Source organism: Dromiciops gliroides, chromosome X (assembly GCF_019393635.1).
Source record: "Dromiciops gliroides isolate mDroGli1 chromosome X, mDroGli1.pri, whole genome shotgun sequence".
Lineage (NCBI taxonomy): Eukaryota > Metazoa > Chordata > Mammalia > Microbiotheria > Microbiotheriidae > Dromiciops > Dromiciops gliroides.
This window is the reverse complement of record NC_057867.1, coordinates 4,766,686-4,785,689: the sequence shown is the minus strand read 5'-3', so window position 1 is coordinate 4,785,689 and position 19,004 is coordinate 4,766,686. Positions and strand designations below refer to the sequence as shown.

Below are 19,004 nucleotides of genomic sequence, written 5' to 3'. Positions count from 1 at the left end.
CCCAGGATTCTCAGAAACCAGCCCTTTTGTCATCTTCTGTTGCAATAATATTCCATTACTTTCATATACCATCATTTGTTCAGCAATTCCCCAGTCGATGGGCACGCACACCCCCTTAGTTTGTTTCTTTGCTGTAACTACTTTTGTACATCTGTGTCCTTTTCCTCTTTTTTTGATCTCTTTGGGGTCTAGACCTGCTAATGGTATGGCTGGATCAAAGGCTTAGGTGCAGTTTAATAACTTTATGGTGATCAGAGCTGGATATGGTGTACTAGGTGCGATCTGGCCGCATAGTTCAGGGTGATGATTGTTTTCCTTTTCCCCGACACTGTATTCCAATTAATGAAGGCTAAAATATTTGTTAGCTGAGTACTGGTGAAATTTCAGGAGTCACAGGGGCCAGAGCTTTCTCTCTTTCACATTCACTCCACAGGCTCCTTCTAGCCCACAACTGAGTTCCTATAAGAGCTTCCTAAGTGTCTCCTTGGCCTCAGTTTCCCCTCTCTCTAATCCATCATCCATACCATTACCAGATTAATCTTCCCCAAGCATTTTCATCATGCCGTTCCCTTGTTTAGCCAGTCCTCCTTTGGTTTCCCATTGTCTTATAAAATGAAGCCTGAGAAAAACCTTCTGTCCTAGTCAAAGTGGTCCCCTCCTAGTCCCCAGAGAGGGGCTTCTGCTCATCCCCTTCTGCCTCACTTCCTGGAATGCCCTTCCCCCTCCTCTTCCTCTCTGCCAGTTCAGCTCTCCCTCAGCTCACATCCTTCCTCCATCAAGCTTTCCCAGGCACTGGGGCTCACAGTGAGCCCTCTTGTCTCTGGAGGCTTGGCGTACTATTTGGGAGTTCCTCTGGTATATTGTCTTCCTAACTAGATTATAACATTTTGAGGGGCAAGCACACAGGCAACTGGGGAGCAAAAAGAAAACCTCAGAGATCGGGTTGGCTTTGTTGCCAACCATGCCTGCTTGTCAACTTCAGAGTAATTTGATTTCTTGTTTTCCAGGACCAGTCCTCTGGCTGACAAATTCTCCATGTTATTTGATTATTCTTCCTTTCCCTCTTGTAGCTCTAACAAATGAGGTCATCCTTTGTAAAGCACTTTGCAAGTCTTAAAGCACCATACACAATAGCTATTATTATTTACAGTTTTATTGTTATTATTCTTATTATTCCTTTTGGCCTCTAGTATCAGTTCCCCACAGCAAGGCCACCTTCTAGCATACTCCGGGCCACCCCCTGCCTTACTGAAGAGACTAGCTAAGTATAGTCAGCCTTCTTTCCCCAAATATCAGAAGTAGAGGAGAGCTCAGTATGGGAACAACGTACCGTGACAAAGAATCTCCACTACTGGTGGTTTCTAGCCTTTGCTTGGGGCTGCCCCTTCAACTCTGGGGACAGCTCTGGTTGTTTGGGAAGCTTTGCTGACCACCAGACCTCCATGTGCCTCCTTGCCATTGTTCCTAATTGCTCTTGGGCCTGTCCTCTGGGGCCTAATCCCCCTACCTCCTGACATCCCTTCCTTCCAGTACTTGAAGTTGACCTGAGTCTTCTCTTCTCCAGGCTGAACACCCTCAGTTCCTTCTTAAAATCCTCTTAGGGGATGATTTTGAGACCTTTACTACCCCAGTTATCTTCTTCGTTGGCCTTCCCCAAAATGTGGCTCCTGGGATGTAATACAGTTCTCTAGATGTGGTTTGACTATAGGGCAGAGGACAAATTACAGCCTCCCTAATTCTGGAAAACTTGCCTTTTGCTGCAGCCTTGTCTTCTTGGACTGCCATATTGCACTAAGCTTGCGGGCCACTAAGACTTCCAGACCTTTTCATGTCAACTCTTACTGAACCACCTGTACTTGTGAAATGGATGTTTTGAACCTGATTTATAACAGAGTATCCTTTATCCCAATTATATTTCATCCCTTTATATTTGGCCCAGTGGTCTAGCCTGTCAAGACTTTTTGGGATCCCAACCCCCACTGTATTAATGAGCCATCCCTTCAAATTTTCTGTCCAAAAAAAATGAGGTTAGTCTATGACCTTTTCTGGAGGAGGCCATGTTGGCTCTCTGTGACCAATCCCCGTCTTTTCTAGAAGAGGCTATGTTGGCTTTTCGTGATCACCACCTCCTTTTCTGGATGTTCACTAGCTATGCCCTCTTGTGATACATTCTAGAACTTTGCTGCCAGAATTCAAAATGGGAACTCACTGTCTAGAGCTTGCAGACTCTACTCTTCCATTAAAACAAAATGAGGGGCGGCTAGGTGTCGCAGTGGATAAAGCACCGGCCCTGGATTCAGGAGTACCTGAGTTCAAATCCGGCCTCAGACACTTGACACTTACTAGCTGTGTGACCCTGGGCAAGTCACTTAACCCCCATTGCCCCGTAAAAAAACAAATAAAAACAAAAACAAAAACAAACAAAACAAAATGAAGCCATCCTTTCCCCTACTTCAATCCTGAGGCACCTCTCCTGTTCCCTCTAATCATTCCCTGTGATAATTCTGTGATCAGAGAGGGTGACTCAGCAGCCAAAGGCTCCAGTTTCTTTAGTCCCTGGGGATGGAGCTCATCTGGGCCTACTGACTTGATACCTTATTATCTTAGTCGCCTCCTATTAGCCATTTTTGTTTTAGCCTTTCCAGTACAAAGGTAATTTTTCCTTAGCAGAGAAAGCAGAAGCAAAACCATTTAGGGGGCTAATTATCATGGTCTAAGCCAGGCAAATTATGGTCATTGCGCTAGATCCCGCCTGCTGATGCTTTTTGTACAGTCTGAGACAAGAATATTTTTTACATTTTTGAATAAAATTTTATTGTATTTCAAAGTGTAAAAGCCATCCTTAGCTCACAAGCTGTATAGAAACAGGATTTGCTCACACCTGGTCCAGGCAAGTGACTACGGTGGCCCAAACAAGGACTGTGACTATGTGAGTGGAGAGAAGGGGACAGCTGAGAGACATGATTGTGGAGAAACAATCGACAAACATTGGCTACTGATGTGATATGGGAGAGGAGGGAAAGTGCCAAGCAGGTAACTGAGGTTGTGAATCTGGGCAACTGGAGGATTGGGTACCTTCGGCAGAAAGAGCAAAGTTCCGAGAAGGGTGGGTTTGGAAATGTGGCTGCTGCTTTGGACATGATGAATGTGAGATGTCTGTGGTTCTTCCAAGTGAACAGTGTCCAATAGGTGGTTGGATAATGGGATGGGATTGGAATATGAATTTGGAATATGGGATTGAAGTACAGGAAAGAGATGGGGGAAGAACGTAGAGAAAAGAGAGAGTGAGTCTAGAAATTGGACCCTGCCATAGTGAGTGATGGTTTAAGCCAGTTCTCCCCCAAAACCGTTTTCCACTTTGTCCAGGTGCTCTTGTTGAATAGTCTGTCCTCTCAAGTTCCTTGAACTCCGTCCGGGCTGCCACGTTCATTAGCTCTTTTTCTTACTTCTTTGGTCTTTTCTCCCGATCTCATCTTTTATTTTTTAGCTGGCACCAATTTGGGTGACTTTTACTTTAAAACATGCTTTGAGAGCTGGTGATGCCAGGGCCCCCTTCATTCAATTTTTCAAAAGTGTTCTCTCTTCCTTGAAATTCTTGCCCTCTGGTTCTTCTTCATGTAATTACTCCTTTGGTGAATCTGGTGAAGCCTCTCCTCAGTGTCAGGCTAGCTTGAGCTCACAAATGCAGACTGACGGCATAGAACAGAAATCAAGAGGGCGGTCTTGGTCTCCTACCTCACCCCGCCAACCACCTAGTGCCTCAGAAGCTCCTTAGCAATGACTTGGCACTACCAGACTGGGGCAGCTCTGTGCCATGCTGGCCCTTTGTGACTGGCTGACTGGTTGGGCCTCCCTTCCCTGGTCATTGTGCTTAGGGCTTGGAAACTGCAATTCCAACATGACATTTTTCAGGAGCAAAAGTTAAACCTTAACTGGAAACAAACGTGGCTCAAATTAGTTGCCCAGATTACATGAACATGTCAATATTGCTCAGCAAGAGGAAATACAGACCTGTGCATGGGTAGAGCTCAGCATTTCCCTAGACACCCCATGTGGGCCTCGAAATCCAGAAGGGAGAGCCTGCCTTGCTTCATGCTTGAGCTAGATGGAATTTTGTGGTCGATTGCCAGTCACACACTCTGAGTCAGAAGGACCCTCGGTGGCCATTGAAGAGTGGAAGGCCAAGGGCATTTCTTCCTTTTTGGTGGGAATCACAAGAGAGGACAGGTAGTGTGGCGTCATGGGCAGAGTGTCACTTGTCCTCTGTGGCCCTCATTTTCCTCTGAGGTCAGCTCCCCCACTCTGGGTCCTATGAGAACAATCTTTGGAAACTAGATGGAACAAAGATCTTCAGAGCTCATATAATTTTAATTCTTCCTACAAGAACTAATAACAGGAATGTCCTTGAGAAACACCATAGTGCTTAAAACCCTTCAACTTTGTATTGTAGCACTTGAGAAATATCCTGGACATTTTACAAATTCAGATACAAATTTCCTTCCTTTTCATCCTAAAGGAACTCTCTCCCCCCGCCCCCTCCTTCCCAAAATATAGAAGTGTCAAGCTTTTTGAAATTAAATATTGCTAGAAGGCCTTCAGACTGGTCATCTCATTCCAAGCCAAGGTATATGTTGGTGAAATGTTCTAAGTAGAAGCAGAATCCATTTTTAATGAGCTTGAAGGGAAATCACATGTTGTAGCCAAAGCTCATTAAAAAGGGAGTTTCTATGCCCCTCTGTCCAGAGGAAGAACACTGGAGCATTCAGTAATTTACTGCTTTGCCAATTTTTGAGAAGAACTTGGTGACACTAGATTATAGAAACGTAAGATTAGAGTCGAAGGAGTCCTCAGGAGAGCCACATCTATTTTTTATTTTATTTCATTTATTCGTTCATTCATCCATTCATTCATTTATTTTTGGGGGGGGGCAATGAGGGTTACGTGACTTGCCCAGGATCACACAGCTAGTAAGTGTCAAGTGTCTGAGGCCAGACTTGAACTCAGGTTCTCCTAAATCCAAGGCCGTTGCTTTATCTACTGCAGTGCCCCCCAGGAGAGCCACATCTAGACCAACCTGCTCATGAGCAGAAGTCCCCCCACAGCCAAGTGCTGGGAGACACTCATGGCAATCCTAACCATTTGGGGGGCACAACACCCTAGGCCTTAGAAAGCTATAGAAGCTGCTTTTTAAAAACAGTCTTTTTTCCCCCCATATTCCTTGACATTGCAAAAATTCATCTGGTTTTTAAATTTGGGGACTGGCTCCAAGAGCCAAAGTCAGTTTATGCCATTAACTCAAATGAGGCTGAATACAATGAGGACAATAAGCAGGATACACAGGGAGAGGTCGAATCAGCCTAGGAGAAGCCTGGAACACCCCATAGAGAAGGTGGCGTTGGCATTGGGCCTTGAAGGATGGCAGGGTTGCTTTTATTTTCCTTTCTCAGGGGAGGGGCCGGGGGGTTGGGGTTAGGATTTCTCCTGGTATGGAGTCAGTGTGGGATTACTAGAAGCCTTCCTGTCATCACAGAGTTTATAATCTGGGTGGGAGGATAAGGCCTAAATAATTGAAAATGATAACTGCCAAGTATTATAGCTCCCTCTTTGGGGAGGTTTGACTTGGGCCAGTAGTAATCAGCCATCGAGGCCTTCAGAGTTCAGTCAATAGAGAGCAGGGTGGGTGGCAGACCAGGCTAGGGAAATGAAGTATTCATGAAGGTGTGGATGGAGGCAGGAGAGGGGAAGCCATTTTAGGGAGCCTGACTGGCTCAGAGTTCCTGGACAGAAGGCTAGAAATATGGGCCGGGCATGGATTTTCCAGCTTGAGTTTGGACGAGATTCCGGATGACGATTTTGGAGTGGGGCAGAGGGACGATCTCAGTAACAGTTTAAGGAAGGTTTGCATGGTCTAGGACTGGGCGTTGGGGGAGAGGGAAGAAGATGAAGGTAACAAAGAGGCAGCCACACTGGTCTAGGCATGAAGTAATTAGGGTCTATGCTAGGGCCGTGCCAAGGAGACTCACATTCTAACTAGGCTTTTTTCCGGTGCTGAAACTTTCTAGATATGTGACTTTTTCAGTCTTCATAACTTGACTGTTAAAATTGTGGGGGTTGCAAAGCGCCTAGGCAGACAGGGCACTGCTTGTAAGAAGGGCCCTTACACCAACATGAATTGGCCTCTGTCGTCTTAATGATCTGGAGGAGAAAATATGAGCCCAGGCTCCCGACTGCTTTATTTCTGCTTCCCTAATTAGGTGTTCAGTATGTCCAGTGTCCAGTGTGGGGGACAAGAGCACGAGTACGGCACCAAACAGAGCTCTCCATAAAGAATATTATGAACCTGCCCTGAGGATCTAGAAATCTCCCCTCTCCCCTCTCTTTGTGCAGCCCCCGTGCTCACACAATGCTCTCCGCATGGTCATCATTAGGTATTGCATCAGAGAGGTGGGTTTCAGGCTGGGAGGGACCTTTGAGATCACATGGTCTAAGCCTCACATTTGACAGAGGAGGAAACTGAGGCTCCAAGAGCATCTGGAATTCATGCGTGACCTGAGACCTTAGGGGAAGGTGTTGAGCTGGAATCCCTCTCAAAACAGTATCCCTTTGAAAGCTTGAGTACATTCTGCTGAATTTCTGCATCAGAGACACACAGAAGCTGTTGTGCAATGTTTTTTGTGACCTGGTCGATTGTTATCCTGTGGGCATCATAGGGATTTAACAATCTAGCTTTGAGAAGTGCTAAGAACAGGAGGTATTATGGGCAATGGCCCTCCCTCTGGCTCCCCAGGCCTCTTGTCCTTGAGGAGGTGAGGTGACTAAGGCTTTGGGGGTTGGGTTTGGTATTTGAGTGAGTGGGTACCCTCATCCTTGCCCACTCACCGACAACCTAAGAGGGGCTGGAAGCAACATTAGGAGCACCTCAGCCCGCTTTGAAGAATGTTTGCTCAAAATAGCACGGGTCCTTGCTTTGTTGATAGTTTAGATTCGGCCAGAGGGCCTTAGCAGATGTACTGTGGGGCCCCACCACAAGTGCCCATCTCTGCTGCCGGTGCTGGTGGACAGCTAGCTTTCAGGGTGATCTTTGATTTCAGCTGGTGAGCCACCCTACGGGCTGAGGAATTGGGGTTAAGTGACTTGCTCAGGGTCACACAGCTAGTAAGTGTTAAGTGTCTGAGGCTGGATTTGAACTCAGGTCCTCCTGACTCCAGGGCCAGTGCTCTATCCATTGTGCCACCTAGCCCCCTCCACAGTCTTCTTACACTCTCCTTGCCTTCACCTACTCTGTGGCCCAGGCTTACTGGCCTCCATGTCCTTCCCCTGGCTGCTTCCCATTCCGGAAATGCTCCCCCTCCTTCCTCGTCTCTGGCCCTCCCGATTTCTGGCTTCCTTCAGAGCTCAGCACCATCCCACCATGTGCAGGATCTATTTCTCAGTCCTCTGGGAATGAGCTCATGCCTTCACCTTGGCGCTTACCCTCCATGGACTCTGTATGTATCTTGTATGGGTTTACAGAGTTCTTTACAGCTGTCTTCCCCATTTGACCTGGGGCAGGGGGGCTCCTTGATCACAGGGATAGGGGTTTTACCCTTCCCCCCATTGTGGTGAGCCCCTCTACTTAGGCTCTTCGTTCCATCCTCTTCTGTATTCCCAAAGCAACTTGCTCCATTGATCAATCCTTTCTCTTTCCCTAATTTTCAGTCTCTCCCTATTCATTGGCTCCTTCCTGATTGATGCCTACAAATATGCCCTGATCTCCCCCAACCTTAAAAAAATAAAAGAAAGAACCCTTCACTTGATCCTGCTGTCCTCTCAGGTTCTGCATCTCTCTTTGCTTTCCCATCCTAATTCCTTGAAAAAGTTCCCCCGGCTTCTTGCTCCCACTTTTTCAAACACCCACTCACTTCTCAGCCCCCATTACAATCTGGTTTCCGCTCGACTGCAACTAAAAATGATCTCTCCAAGGTCACCAGTGGTCTCTTTTGTTGCTAAAGCCAATGTTTCTCAGTCCTCGTTCTTCTTCTCTGTGAAGCCTTGAACACTACCTCCGTGGGATGCTTGTGGTCCTGTGAGGACTTCTCATTCTTCCCTGCATTTTTGTTACATTGTTCTCTCCTGCTTCTAGCTCTTTTGCGGGATTTCTAGCTCTTTTGCGGGATTTCTAGCTCTTTTGCGGGATTATCTGCCATATTCTACCCCCCACCCGACACATGGGGCTTTGGGAGGTGGGAAACATTGGCCTGGGCCCTTTTCTCTTCTCTTTCTCTCCATACTTTTTTCTTGATGAACCCATTGTCTCCCACCACTTATTATCTTTGGGGTGCAACGAATTCCAGGAGGCACCTCCAACTTCGTTGCATTTGAACAGCTCATGACAAAGGAGTGGCTCTTTTGCAAATTTGATTTGCTTATTGCAAAATTAACCACTTGGCCCTGCCCAGATTGGGAGAAACATTTAAGGCCTTTACAAGCCATGTGGGCAACAGGGGCCTGACTGGGGAGAAGGCAACTAGATTGTCTGAAAATGCTATTTGGGGCCTGCTCTGCCCTTGTTTAGAGATTTTTAGCAGCTCCCCACTGCCCGCGGGATCGCGTTCAAACTCTATTGCTAGCTATTTAAGGCTGGACGAAAGAAAGGGGAGAAGCGAAACAGATTTCTAAGTCCTCCCGAGTCAGGCTTTCACTGCCTCCCTTCATCGTTTTGTCTGAAGGGAGTTTCTAGACTAGCACAAATAGCCATCTCGCATGTAACCATTAAAGATCCATTCCAAGGCCAAATGTCCGTGATTTGGGGATTATCAGAGTTTCGACTTTGCCTTGATTCCCACGGATAATATGGCTCAGGCTGTCCAGAATGATTCCCTGAAGGGAACACGTGGCCAGTGGGTTTCTGGCTTCCTGCACAGAACTGTGACTTCAGCTTTTGCATCTGCCCTTGAAAAAAATCCTCTGTTTTGACCTTGACCAGTATCAGCAAATAGGAGCGTTTCCTTATACAAAGAACAAGGAAAAGAGGATTGATTGCTCATAAACCCATGAATCTCCTTTATGTCCAGTTTGGCTTTCTTAAGTACTCATCAGACTGAACCAGCAGCAGTTTCTGGTGCCACCGTGCCCATCAGCATCATCTTCTGCTGTCTCCTTGTACACTTGGGCTGCTCTATTGGGCTCTGGTTTGTCATCCCGATTACAGCTGGGAAATTTCAGTGAAAAGGAAGCAAGGTAAGAGCTGTTATGACAGTCCAGGTGTGATGAGGACACGAGTAACTGGGCAGAGGGAATGGGCAATTCCGTAGGCATTTATTAAACTTCTATAATGCACAAAGCACTAGAATACCAAGGGGGAAAAGCCCATCTCTGCCTTTGCAGGCCCTGTATTTTCCTAGGGAAAATACACATGTACCCACATAATCCCATGCAGGAGGGGGGAGTATTAACAACTGGGGGCATTCCAGAAGGCTTCCTGTAGGAGGTGGTGCTTGAGGAAGAAGCCGAGGTAAGAGAGGAAAGAGGAACAGCCTATGGAGGGAGGGATGTGAGATGAGGCCAGCCAGGGTGAAGCTCTATTGAGGAGGGCCTTAAATGCCAGCTGGAGATGTTTATATTTTATCTTAGAGGCGCTAGGGAGTCAGTGGAGATTTTTGAGCATGAAATGACAAGGGCAAGATGGCGATTTTTAGTTGTATTATTGATTTGTGTCCAGTCAACAACAAACATTTATTGAGTGCTTACTGTGTTCCAGGTGTGTGTGTGTGTGGGGGGGTATCAGTCACAGCCTGATCAAACCCACCCTCTCTAATAACAGAGGACCTGTTCAGCCTGAGTGACCCTGGCCAGTGGTGCACAGCTGGAGCTGGCCGCCTTCTTCCAGATCCTCCAGAACCCAGCTGGGCTGTTCATTGCACTTCCCCATGTTCTGCATGTGCTCATTTCCAAACGTAGTCATGATGCACATTGCCCAGCTTCTGCTTTCATACTTGGCATCATTCAGCTTATCTAAGTTATCCTTCCCTGTTTCTCTGAATTTCTCATCTTTCCTGTTCTATGTCTGTTACATTCATAAACCAGTTTGTTCCGTCATCTCTCCAACTGGTTCATCTTGATGTGAGAAGTACAAATGGCTTTAATTCTCTTTTTGGCTGAGAGACCTGATTGTTTCATGAAGTGCCTGTCTCCTGTCTTGAAAAAGGCTAACCCAGTGTGTTGGGTGGTTGATTTGGGGCTTCTGGGCCATAGTTCTTTGGGGGTGCCTGGGTTCTTTCTTCCACTTGCCCTGATTGCCTCTGGTTCTCTTTGAAAAGTGGACCATGCTCCAATGACTGCTCATTGGTGAGTGCTTTTCTGGGTTTTCTGCTGGCAGTGGGTGAAGTGTTTGGCACTGGAACCTCCCAATTGGACCAGGATGGACCGAGGTGTGTTCAGTGTTCTTTCTCAGGGCCTTTCTCTTGCTATTTGGCTGCTTATTTTTTCCAACTCTCAGAAGTTTTCTTTGACCATTTGTAGGATTGTGGTGCTCATATTGTCTTCTTTTTCTAACTTATCTGGGATGTCTGAAGGGATCCAGAGATTGCAGGATGCAGATATTACACTGGAATCTACAGTAGAGAGGAACTGTCACATTGACTAGCTTTGGTACCTTGGGCAAGTCACTTTACCTTTGTCTGCTTCTGTCTCCTCAACTGCAAAATGGGAATCACAATAGCACTTAGCTCCCAGGATGGCTGTGAGAATTAAGTTTAAAGTGCTTAGCCTAGTGCCTGGTTGGTGCTTAATCAATGCTTGTTCTCCTCCCTTCCAGTTTTCGATTAGGGGAGAGGCATAGAGTCTAGTCCTTGCTAGGCACAAATCCCTTTTCTGTTCTTTGAATTTGGGGGAGGTGTTTCAAAGGTCATTTTCTTCATTGTTTCCTTTTGGTGGTTTCCTGCAGCAGCACAAATGAACCCCTGGATGCCTGCCCAACTCTGGTGTCAACTCTTGTGTGTGTCTTCTTTGCCTGTGCCATAGGAACCCACCCAAGGGGGTAGGGGCTTCGCTCTGCCTACTTTTCCATGGTGCGGGTACATTTGGTGTCTACTGGCTGGCTGTGGGGAACCTGTCATTCTGATCACATGACTATGTGGCCAGCCCATTGGAGAGGGGGTGCTCTGACTATTTGTCTTCTTCAGCACAAGCCCCACTGCTTTGTCATAACTTTCAGTCAGCTCACAACTGCCGTGTGCCTCTCCATTACCCACTGGGCAATCTTCACCTACATTTCTGCAAAGGCTGGTGTGGTGTTAAAAAACAAGCCTTTGTTTCATGGAAAAGCTTGCTGTCTTTGAGAGAACTGTATAATTCCTGCAAGACAGTTTGTTCAACCCCCCTCCTCTTCCTCTCGTCCAATGTTGAGCCCAGTTCATGGTCATTTTTCAGTGTGCTCACAGTTGCTGTACTGATGGATCAGCTCTCCAACTACCTAGCCTGACCTGGACAAGAGATGTTCTTCATCCACTTGGTCTTTCCTATGTGGATAGTGAAGCTGAGCTCTGGAGTGTTTGTGGATGTCATTTAAGAAACTGCTGCCTACACTGTTCTGGACTTGGGTGTGGAAGGTCTTTTATTCCAATTTCGAGGTCTCCCCATCCCCCCATGATTTTTTACTCCCTTCAGACTCTTCTTTGGTTACCCATGCTCATTATTGCTCAATTTCTCCAAGTGTGCCAACCATCTTTCTATTGCCAGTTTCTCCAGATAATGTCACTGTTTTGTTTTCTCCTCCTTTTTGACCTTTCTTATCAGCAGTGGTCATCACGGGGTTCCCTGAGGAGATCCAGCCCTATCCACCCAACTCACTCCATCTTGACTCTGCCCATCTGGCTACCTGGCTTCCCTGACATTTTTGCCAGTCTACAAAGCTTCCTCCCAATCTCTTTCCACACAGTCCTTTATCATGGTAGTGAGTGTTGGTATCTGTAAGGAGCAATGTCCCTTCTAGAATATGGCATCAAAGTTTACCTCAGACGAGTGCCTTGCTTTGGTGATGTCATTGGCTTTCGACCTCCCCTCATTTGATCCCACTGCTGGGACTGTCCGGGGAGGCCAGAGTCTGAGCAAAAGGAGTGAGTGATGTGGGGCAGCAGCCAGACAGACCTCACCTTTCCAGGAGAGTAGAGGCATGGAACTGCCCTTCACGCTTCCACTTCTGTCTGTTCTTGAGGTCTGCCCATTAACCCTGACTCAAGTTTTTTCTAGGCAGACGTATCATTTGGGATCACCCATATGATTTGCCTGCTGGAGGTTCAGCCGAGTCCTCACCATCGTCATCATCATCTTCGTGGTCGTGCTAAGAGACTCAGAGTAGGCCCACCAAGAAGGGGGAGGGTGGTACAAGAGGCCCTCCCTGTCAGTCACCGTCCTATCTCATCTTTGCCACCTTCTAGATTCCCAGAGCGACACCATGGACAACCCAGGCTTTCGGAGAGGGAGCTTCAATAGCTTCCGTAGCAGCACCAGTGATGAAGATCTGATGGAGATCTCGGGGACCACCTTAGACTTCTCCATGACAGATGATGTCCCTCCACTTGACAGAGACTTGGGAGGTACGCTGACTGCTGGGGCCTCAGCCCAGTTCTGGATCCCCCTTCTTACTTGTTTGTGTTTTCCTCCCTTCCCTCCCCCCACACCCAATTAGACTGGGTGTTCCTTGGGAGCACATGGCACATAGTAGGGACTTGAAGTTTATTGACTGACTACTGAGAACATCCTCATTAAGGGTTTCCTGTGTGCCAGGCACTGTGCTAAGAGCTAGGGCTACAAAGAAAGGTACAAATACAGTCCCTGCCCTCAAGGAACTCCCAGTCTAATGGGGGCCAGGACCAGGAAGCAGCAGCATCTTGGGACAATGAAAGGACTCATTTGAAAATGAAAAATTTGTTTTCTCTCCAATTCCTAATGATAATTTGGGTGCTGAGCCCCCTTCAAAACCTGGATAATCACCTGCTTGACTGCTCCCTCACAGTCTTCTCTGTTGGATCATCATTCATCTCCCATTCCTCAAGTGTAGGTGTAGCCCCAAGGTTCTGGCTGCTCTTGGCCCTCTTCTCTCTTCTTCTCTAGGGGTAGCTAGGGGGCACCACAGTGCCCAGAGCACCACCAGGTCTGGAGTCTGGAAGACCTGGGTTCAAATCTGGCCTCAGGCACTTACTGGCTTTGTGACCCTGGCCAAGTCACTTCACTTCTCTCTGCCTCAGCTTCCTTGTCTGTAAAGTGGGGATAAGAACAACACCTCCCTGCCACAGTTGTTGTGAGAATCAAATAAGAGTATTTTTCTAAAGTGCTGTGCCCAGTACCTGGCACGTAATAGGTGCTTTATCACTCTTCATTCCCTTTCTTGACTCCCTCTTAGTGATCTCATCTGTTCCCATGGGTTCCCTGAACCACTGAAGTCTGAGTGTGACTCCCAGATGCATCTGTCCAGCCCTTATCCCTCCAGTAGTCCCAGCAGTCAGTTCCACATGCCAGCTGGATGCTTGCTCCACCTGTCCCCGACAGAAGGCATTTCTCCGGCCCCCCTCTCCCTCTAAGCTTCCTTGTTTTTGATGAGCACACGTCCTGTCACTCAAGCCAAGGGAATGTCTGAATCCTCCTTGACTCTTCCTTCTGGGCCTGCCTCCAGCCCCCATATCTTATCACTTACCAAAGCCTGTGGCTTCCACCCTCCCAGTATCTCTGACTTCCACAGCTTGTCTCCATTACATGGGCCATTGCTCTAGTTCAGGCATTTCCCGCCTCTCCCTTTGTCTGTCATGGCAGCCTTCTGACTGACTTCCCTGCCTTCATTTTCCTTCCTCTTTCTAACCCTTTCTCAGCTGCTTGCTAAAGTCACCTTACTAAGGCCCAGGGATGAGGCATTCCCTCCCCTCAGCCCAGAAGCCTTCCATGGCTCCCTAGGAATTCTGGAACAAAGCCCAGACTTCTTATCCACTTTCCCTTTCCTTCCTTGCTGCACACTAGCCCCTTGCACAAACTCCCCAGGCCAGCCAAATTGCACTACTAGCTCTTCTCAGACCTCAGACTCCTGCCTCCATGCATTTACATAATCTGTCTCCCTCCCAGGGCTGGCGTGCATGCCCTCCCTGTTCAGCTGAGATACCACCTCCTCCACGAGGCCTTGCTTGATTTCTCCCTCCCACTCCCACTCTGGTAACCAGTGTTCTCTTGCCCCAAGCGGCCTCGTCTTTGTACATGTTGTAACCCCCTAGTGAAATGTAAGCTCCTTCAGCTCAGGGACAGTTTCCCTCCATGTAGTAGGTGCTTACTAAATGTTTATTGAGGAGACAGCTTGCAAGGTAAAAGAGACAAACAAGCCATATGGAGGCCAGAGCTGTTAGCAGCAGGATTGGGAGGAAGGACACTCACTGGATAATGCATCATGCAGATATGGCAGAGGTGAGTGATTCATTCTCGACAGAAACAATGATGTCGGCAGTGTTCTATTAGAAGTGACCAGGCCCCAGGGGCCTCTAGATCTAGCTGAGAACCGTTTGACTGGATCGTTGCCAAAAACATGACGTTAGGGGCCAGAGGGGCGGAAGAGGGGACAAACCTAAGTATCGGCATCCTTGGAGTCTCACAGATGAGGGGGCCTTGGGAGTGAGGGACAAAGAACAAGAGAAAGGTAAGGTCGGGACGGGGAAGCCGGACCAAGATGAGATGGTGAAAACAAGAGAACCGAGGAGGGCAAACTCTGCGGGGTTTGGCCTTCCATGCTCTTGAGGCCTTTGCTTTTCCTAGGAAAGGGAAATTTATGATGGTGTCATATTAATATATGGCTTAATAGCTCAAGTGAATCAGTCATAGGCGTTCACTGTTCCTTGTCAAAGGCATTTATTGAAGCCCCACTCCAGTAAGCCTGGAGTCTCTCATAGAGGACTCTGGCTCAAGGCCATAGGGATTTGGCCTCAGTGGAAAGCCAATGCACCTTGACTGCTCATTCCTACCTCCAGAAATCCTATGGTGAGAGATTGGGACAGGTAGGAATCAGCCACATTTCTGTAAAGGGAAGCTGATGCCCGGAGGAGGGAACGTGTGCACCTAGAGATTCTGTCATTTGTTGACTTCCTGCTTCTGCTTTAGAAATATTCCTGTTTCTAGTAGGATTTCCTCCTGCTAACAGAGCCCCCAGTCTTTGGTCCCGTCTCTACCTCCAGTGCCAGGACCAGGTAGCAGGGTACATCCAGACATTAGGCAGGGCTTGGAGGAGCAATAAAGTGCTCCTTGTTTGCTAGCTGGCCCGTCGAACTTGGCTTATGAAGAAGGAAGAAATCCATCACATGGAGCCTGATTAGAAATGCGTCGGAGGTGGTGGGATCAGAGTCTCCAGACTGGAAAGAATATAAGCAGAAAGAGTCGGGAAGAGGGGAAAAATTCAGACGAGCCGTCCTGGAACTTGGCTCTGGATGATAGGGAGGAAGAAAGGCGGTTTTCAAAGCAGTTCAATGTTTGGTGTCAAACCTGCTATGGTTTGGTTCCTTCCCATCTCCAGTATATCACTGCGGTGTGTGAACACCGTTGCTGTAAAAAGATTGCTGGATCCTCTGGGCCTCCAAAACAAGCCGGCTTATTCTTATGAGAGGGAGGAAGAGGGGAGACCTCGTTGGTTCTACCTGGTTCAGTCTAGTTAGGAACTAATGAAGGAGAAAATGGAAACTATGCTGGGTGGCCTATGACAGACACACACCTTAGAACAGGGAGAAAAGATATGCTAGCCCCTCTCTTCATCTCTGTTCCTCCCCGAGCTGAGCACTAGAGGGCGCCGCTGCCTCTGGCTACTTTTGCAGCCAGAAAGCCCTGTTGACCCAGATACCTCTAAAGTTTGATGAGCTGATAGCTTTCCTGGTTAGCCATGAAATTGTGAAAACCACGGGCTTCAAGCCCAATGCCAAGAGATCCGAACAGGTCACTGTCCAGTCTGCTATTTAGAATAGCTATCCTATAAACTTCCCCTTGGCTTTTCAGTTAGGGAAACTATTCTTTGGCAGCTCTCAGGCCACAGCCTTGCTCATCTTCATGTCCACTTCATATCAGAGCACAGTTCCCTCGAGGGAAGGGACTGTCATCTTTCATCTCTGCATCCCTACCTGGTGCAAGGTCTAGGTGCTTAGTAAGTATCGGCCTACTTGTACCACCTGCCCCCTTCCCCCGGATCTCCCAGACGACTTCTAGATGACAGTGGCCCCGCCGCTGAGCCAGAGTAGCACCAGGAGATCCCAGGCCCGGGACCTTGCAGGTTGGTTGAATGGCTTTGCCAAAGGACCATGGTTCACTTGCTGCTTACTCCATTGTTTTCATTTAAGGCGAACTCAGAGAATGGCTACTTTTCTGAGTCATTAAGAAGCCCCTTTAGTTTGAACCTTCTCAGGTAAGTGGCCTCTATTGCCATCAGAATACTCCTGGGATTCCTTTCCAAAGTGACACATGCCACTTCCTGACCTTGTTGCCAACACGGGCATGTGCTGTCTGTCCAGGGCTTTTCCCTAGAAATGAAATACCCTGATTACTCCAAGCACTTTGTGGCAATAGCATTGGCAAGGGAGCCCAGAGCTGACCCCACTGGGGTGAGATACTTCAGGGGCTCCAAGATATCTCCCAGCTGAGTAATTGTGCTCCCTTGGAACATGGCGAAGAAGAGGAAGCCATTAGAAACTGGCAACGAAGAGGGGCCTGGGATATTGCCTTTTCTGAAGGAATTCTGGGGCCTGTCAAATGTGTCTAAGAAGCAGAGGTGCCTTTTTGGGAGGCTGCGAAGCATGTGAGTGAAAATGGGGCTATGGCTTAGGCAGCATAAGTACAAGAGCTCCTACAAGGCCAAATGAGCCCACCCCCTCTTCTTACAGAGGGGAAACTGGGATGCTGAGGTTTGAAAGGACTTGCGATCTGCTGGCTGGTTTTAGTAGGGACACTCCTTTTGGGAGGCTAAGGCCAACTGCAAAATCCTAAATGTCCTAAATGAGGCTTTGGTCTGACCATACTAGCATACCCGGTCCCTCAGACTCTCTGTGATAGGGAGATCTTGCTTTCCAGTTTACTCATCTGTCAAATGAAGGGATAGGACCAGAAAATCCCAAGGGCCCCTTTCAGGTCTTCATTGCGTGGCTGGGCCAGTGCCCTACCATGTTGTGCCAAGTCCAGGTCTCCCCTGACCCCTGGCCAAAGTGCTCTTGGCCTTCCAGGCAGGACCAACACCAGCTCTCCCTCCACCCGGTTTGTGTCATGGCCCCCTTGGGCAGTGTGGGGAAGAAGCCTGGGGACAGAGAGACCCTCTGCTCAGAAGAAGCACATTGTTCAATTATTGAAAAACGCTAAGTTTCAGTTAGAAGTTAGTGAAAATCAAGATGGAATTTTTTTCCCCAACTAATTTCATGGACTCCCAGAAACCTACCCATAGACCCTGGGTTAAGAACCTCTGTTCAGGGGCAGCTAGGTGGCACAGTGGATAAAGCCACCGTCCCTGGATTCAGGAGGACCTGAGTTCAAATTTGGCCTCAGACACTTGATACTTACTAGCTATATGACCCTGGGCAAGTCACTTAACCCTCATTGCCCCTTGCAAAAAAAGAAAGAAAGAAAGAAAGAACCTCTTTTCTCTAGGGAATCCAAGAAGCCTTCCATACATCAAATTAGGAACTTATTAACAGAAAAAAGTGTGAGTAGGACCCTGGTAAGGACAACCAGGTACAGTGGATAAAACACTGGCCCTGGTGTCAGGAGGACCTGAGTTTAAATTCTGCTTCAGATACTTCCTAGCTGTGTGACCCTGGGCAAGTCTCTTCACCCTGTTTGCCTCAGTTTCCTCATCTGGAAAATGATCCAGAAAAGGAATAGCCAACCACCCCTGTATCTTTGCCAAGAAAACCTGAAATAAGGTCACCAGGAGTCAGACACAACTGAAATGACTTAACAACAATCAATAAATGTGAGGTCTGTGCTCACAATTATAGATGAATTGAGAAGTAAGTGGCTGACCCTGGATAACACTTCTGGATAGCCACTAAGGATAGTTATTAGACACCAAGGCAGTGCGGTGCAGTGGGAAGAGCCCTGGAGGCCTTAATCCTGCTTTTGCTTTTTGCTCCCTAGATAAATCACTTGACCTTTCTCCCCCATAAAAATGAGGGGCTTGGCCTAGGCAGTCCCTCAGGGCCTTGCCTATGTGGCATTCAGTGTTCCCAGGCCTGCTGGGGTCTCTCCCACTTGGTAGCCATAGTTATGTGAGTGAATTCCTGGGGTGATTTGTTCCCACTTTAGTCACCGCCCACTTGGGTGTCTGGGCATGGCTGCTCTCGAGCCACTCCATCTGGATCCCCATCCCCTGTTCCCGTGTCATCACTTACCTCAAAGGCTTTCAGAGTTTGGGAGGGGTGGGGGCTGAGACACAGCTTCCCTTGGAGTCCCGTCCCACCTCCCTTCAGTCTAGTCTGCTGTGTGAGGGTTTGACTGTTATGGGTTCAGTGCCTTCACTAACTTCTGGGCCTTGTCATTTGAGCAATGAGCTTTAAAGGGCCATTGTGAAGCCTTTGGCCTCCAATGAAACCTTCTGGTCAAGTTGCTCCAGTATTGCTTTTTCCTGGCCCCCTCGCCGTATATTTTTCCTGGACTCAGCAAATGCAAATGAGCCTTTTCTGGTTTTGATTCCATCTTTCAAACTGAGATCCAAAGTTTCTTAAATGAAAGCATCTTTCTCTCAAGAACTTCAAGTCATTTCATATGCAAACCCATGAAGCCTTTGCAGCCCCCCCCCCTTCCCCCTCTCCTACCATAAACACTTTCCCCCTTTTAATGGAGACACAGCAAGGAGCTCCTCCAAACTCTCCCTGAGAGGCACTGGTCTAGGGGCCTGCTTGGCCTGTGCCCTCCCCAGCTTCACTATGTTGAGCCCCCCATAGAGGCCTTCAGCATTTGACCACAGCTGAGCTGCTTTGGTGGTGCTAGGTAGCCCTGGCTGAGGAGAGCACATGCTGAAAAGCCAG

General features: G+C 48.0%; 1 protein-coding gene across 3 annotated transcripts in view; it reads left to right on the top strand.

The window, feature by feature from the left end:
• The window catches only part of CLCN5 (chloride voltage-gated channel 5), a 100,203-nt gene that overhangs the window by 46,775 nt on the left and 34,424 nt on the right, over positions 1 to 19,004 (top strand). For 2 of the 3 annotated variants that reach the window (XM_043974963.1, XM_043974959.1), the window contains exon 3: positions 12,417 to 12,575. The exons of the other annotated variant lie outside the window; for it this stretch is intronic. In XM_043974963.1, the coding sequence (XP_043830898.1) occupies positions 12,434 to 12,575 (142 nt within the window). In that variant the 5' untranslated portion in view covers positions 12,417 to 12,433. The remainder of the gene's footprint in view (positions 1 to 12,416; positions 12,576 to 19,004) is intronic. 3 annotated transcript variants of the gene reach the window in all.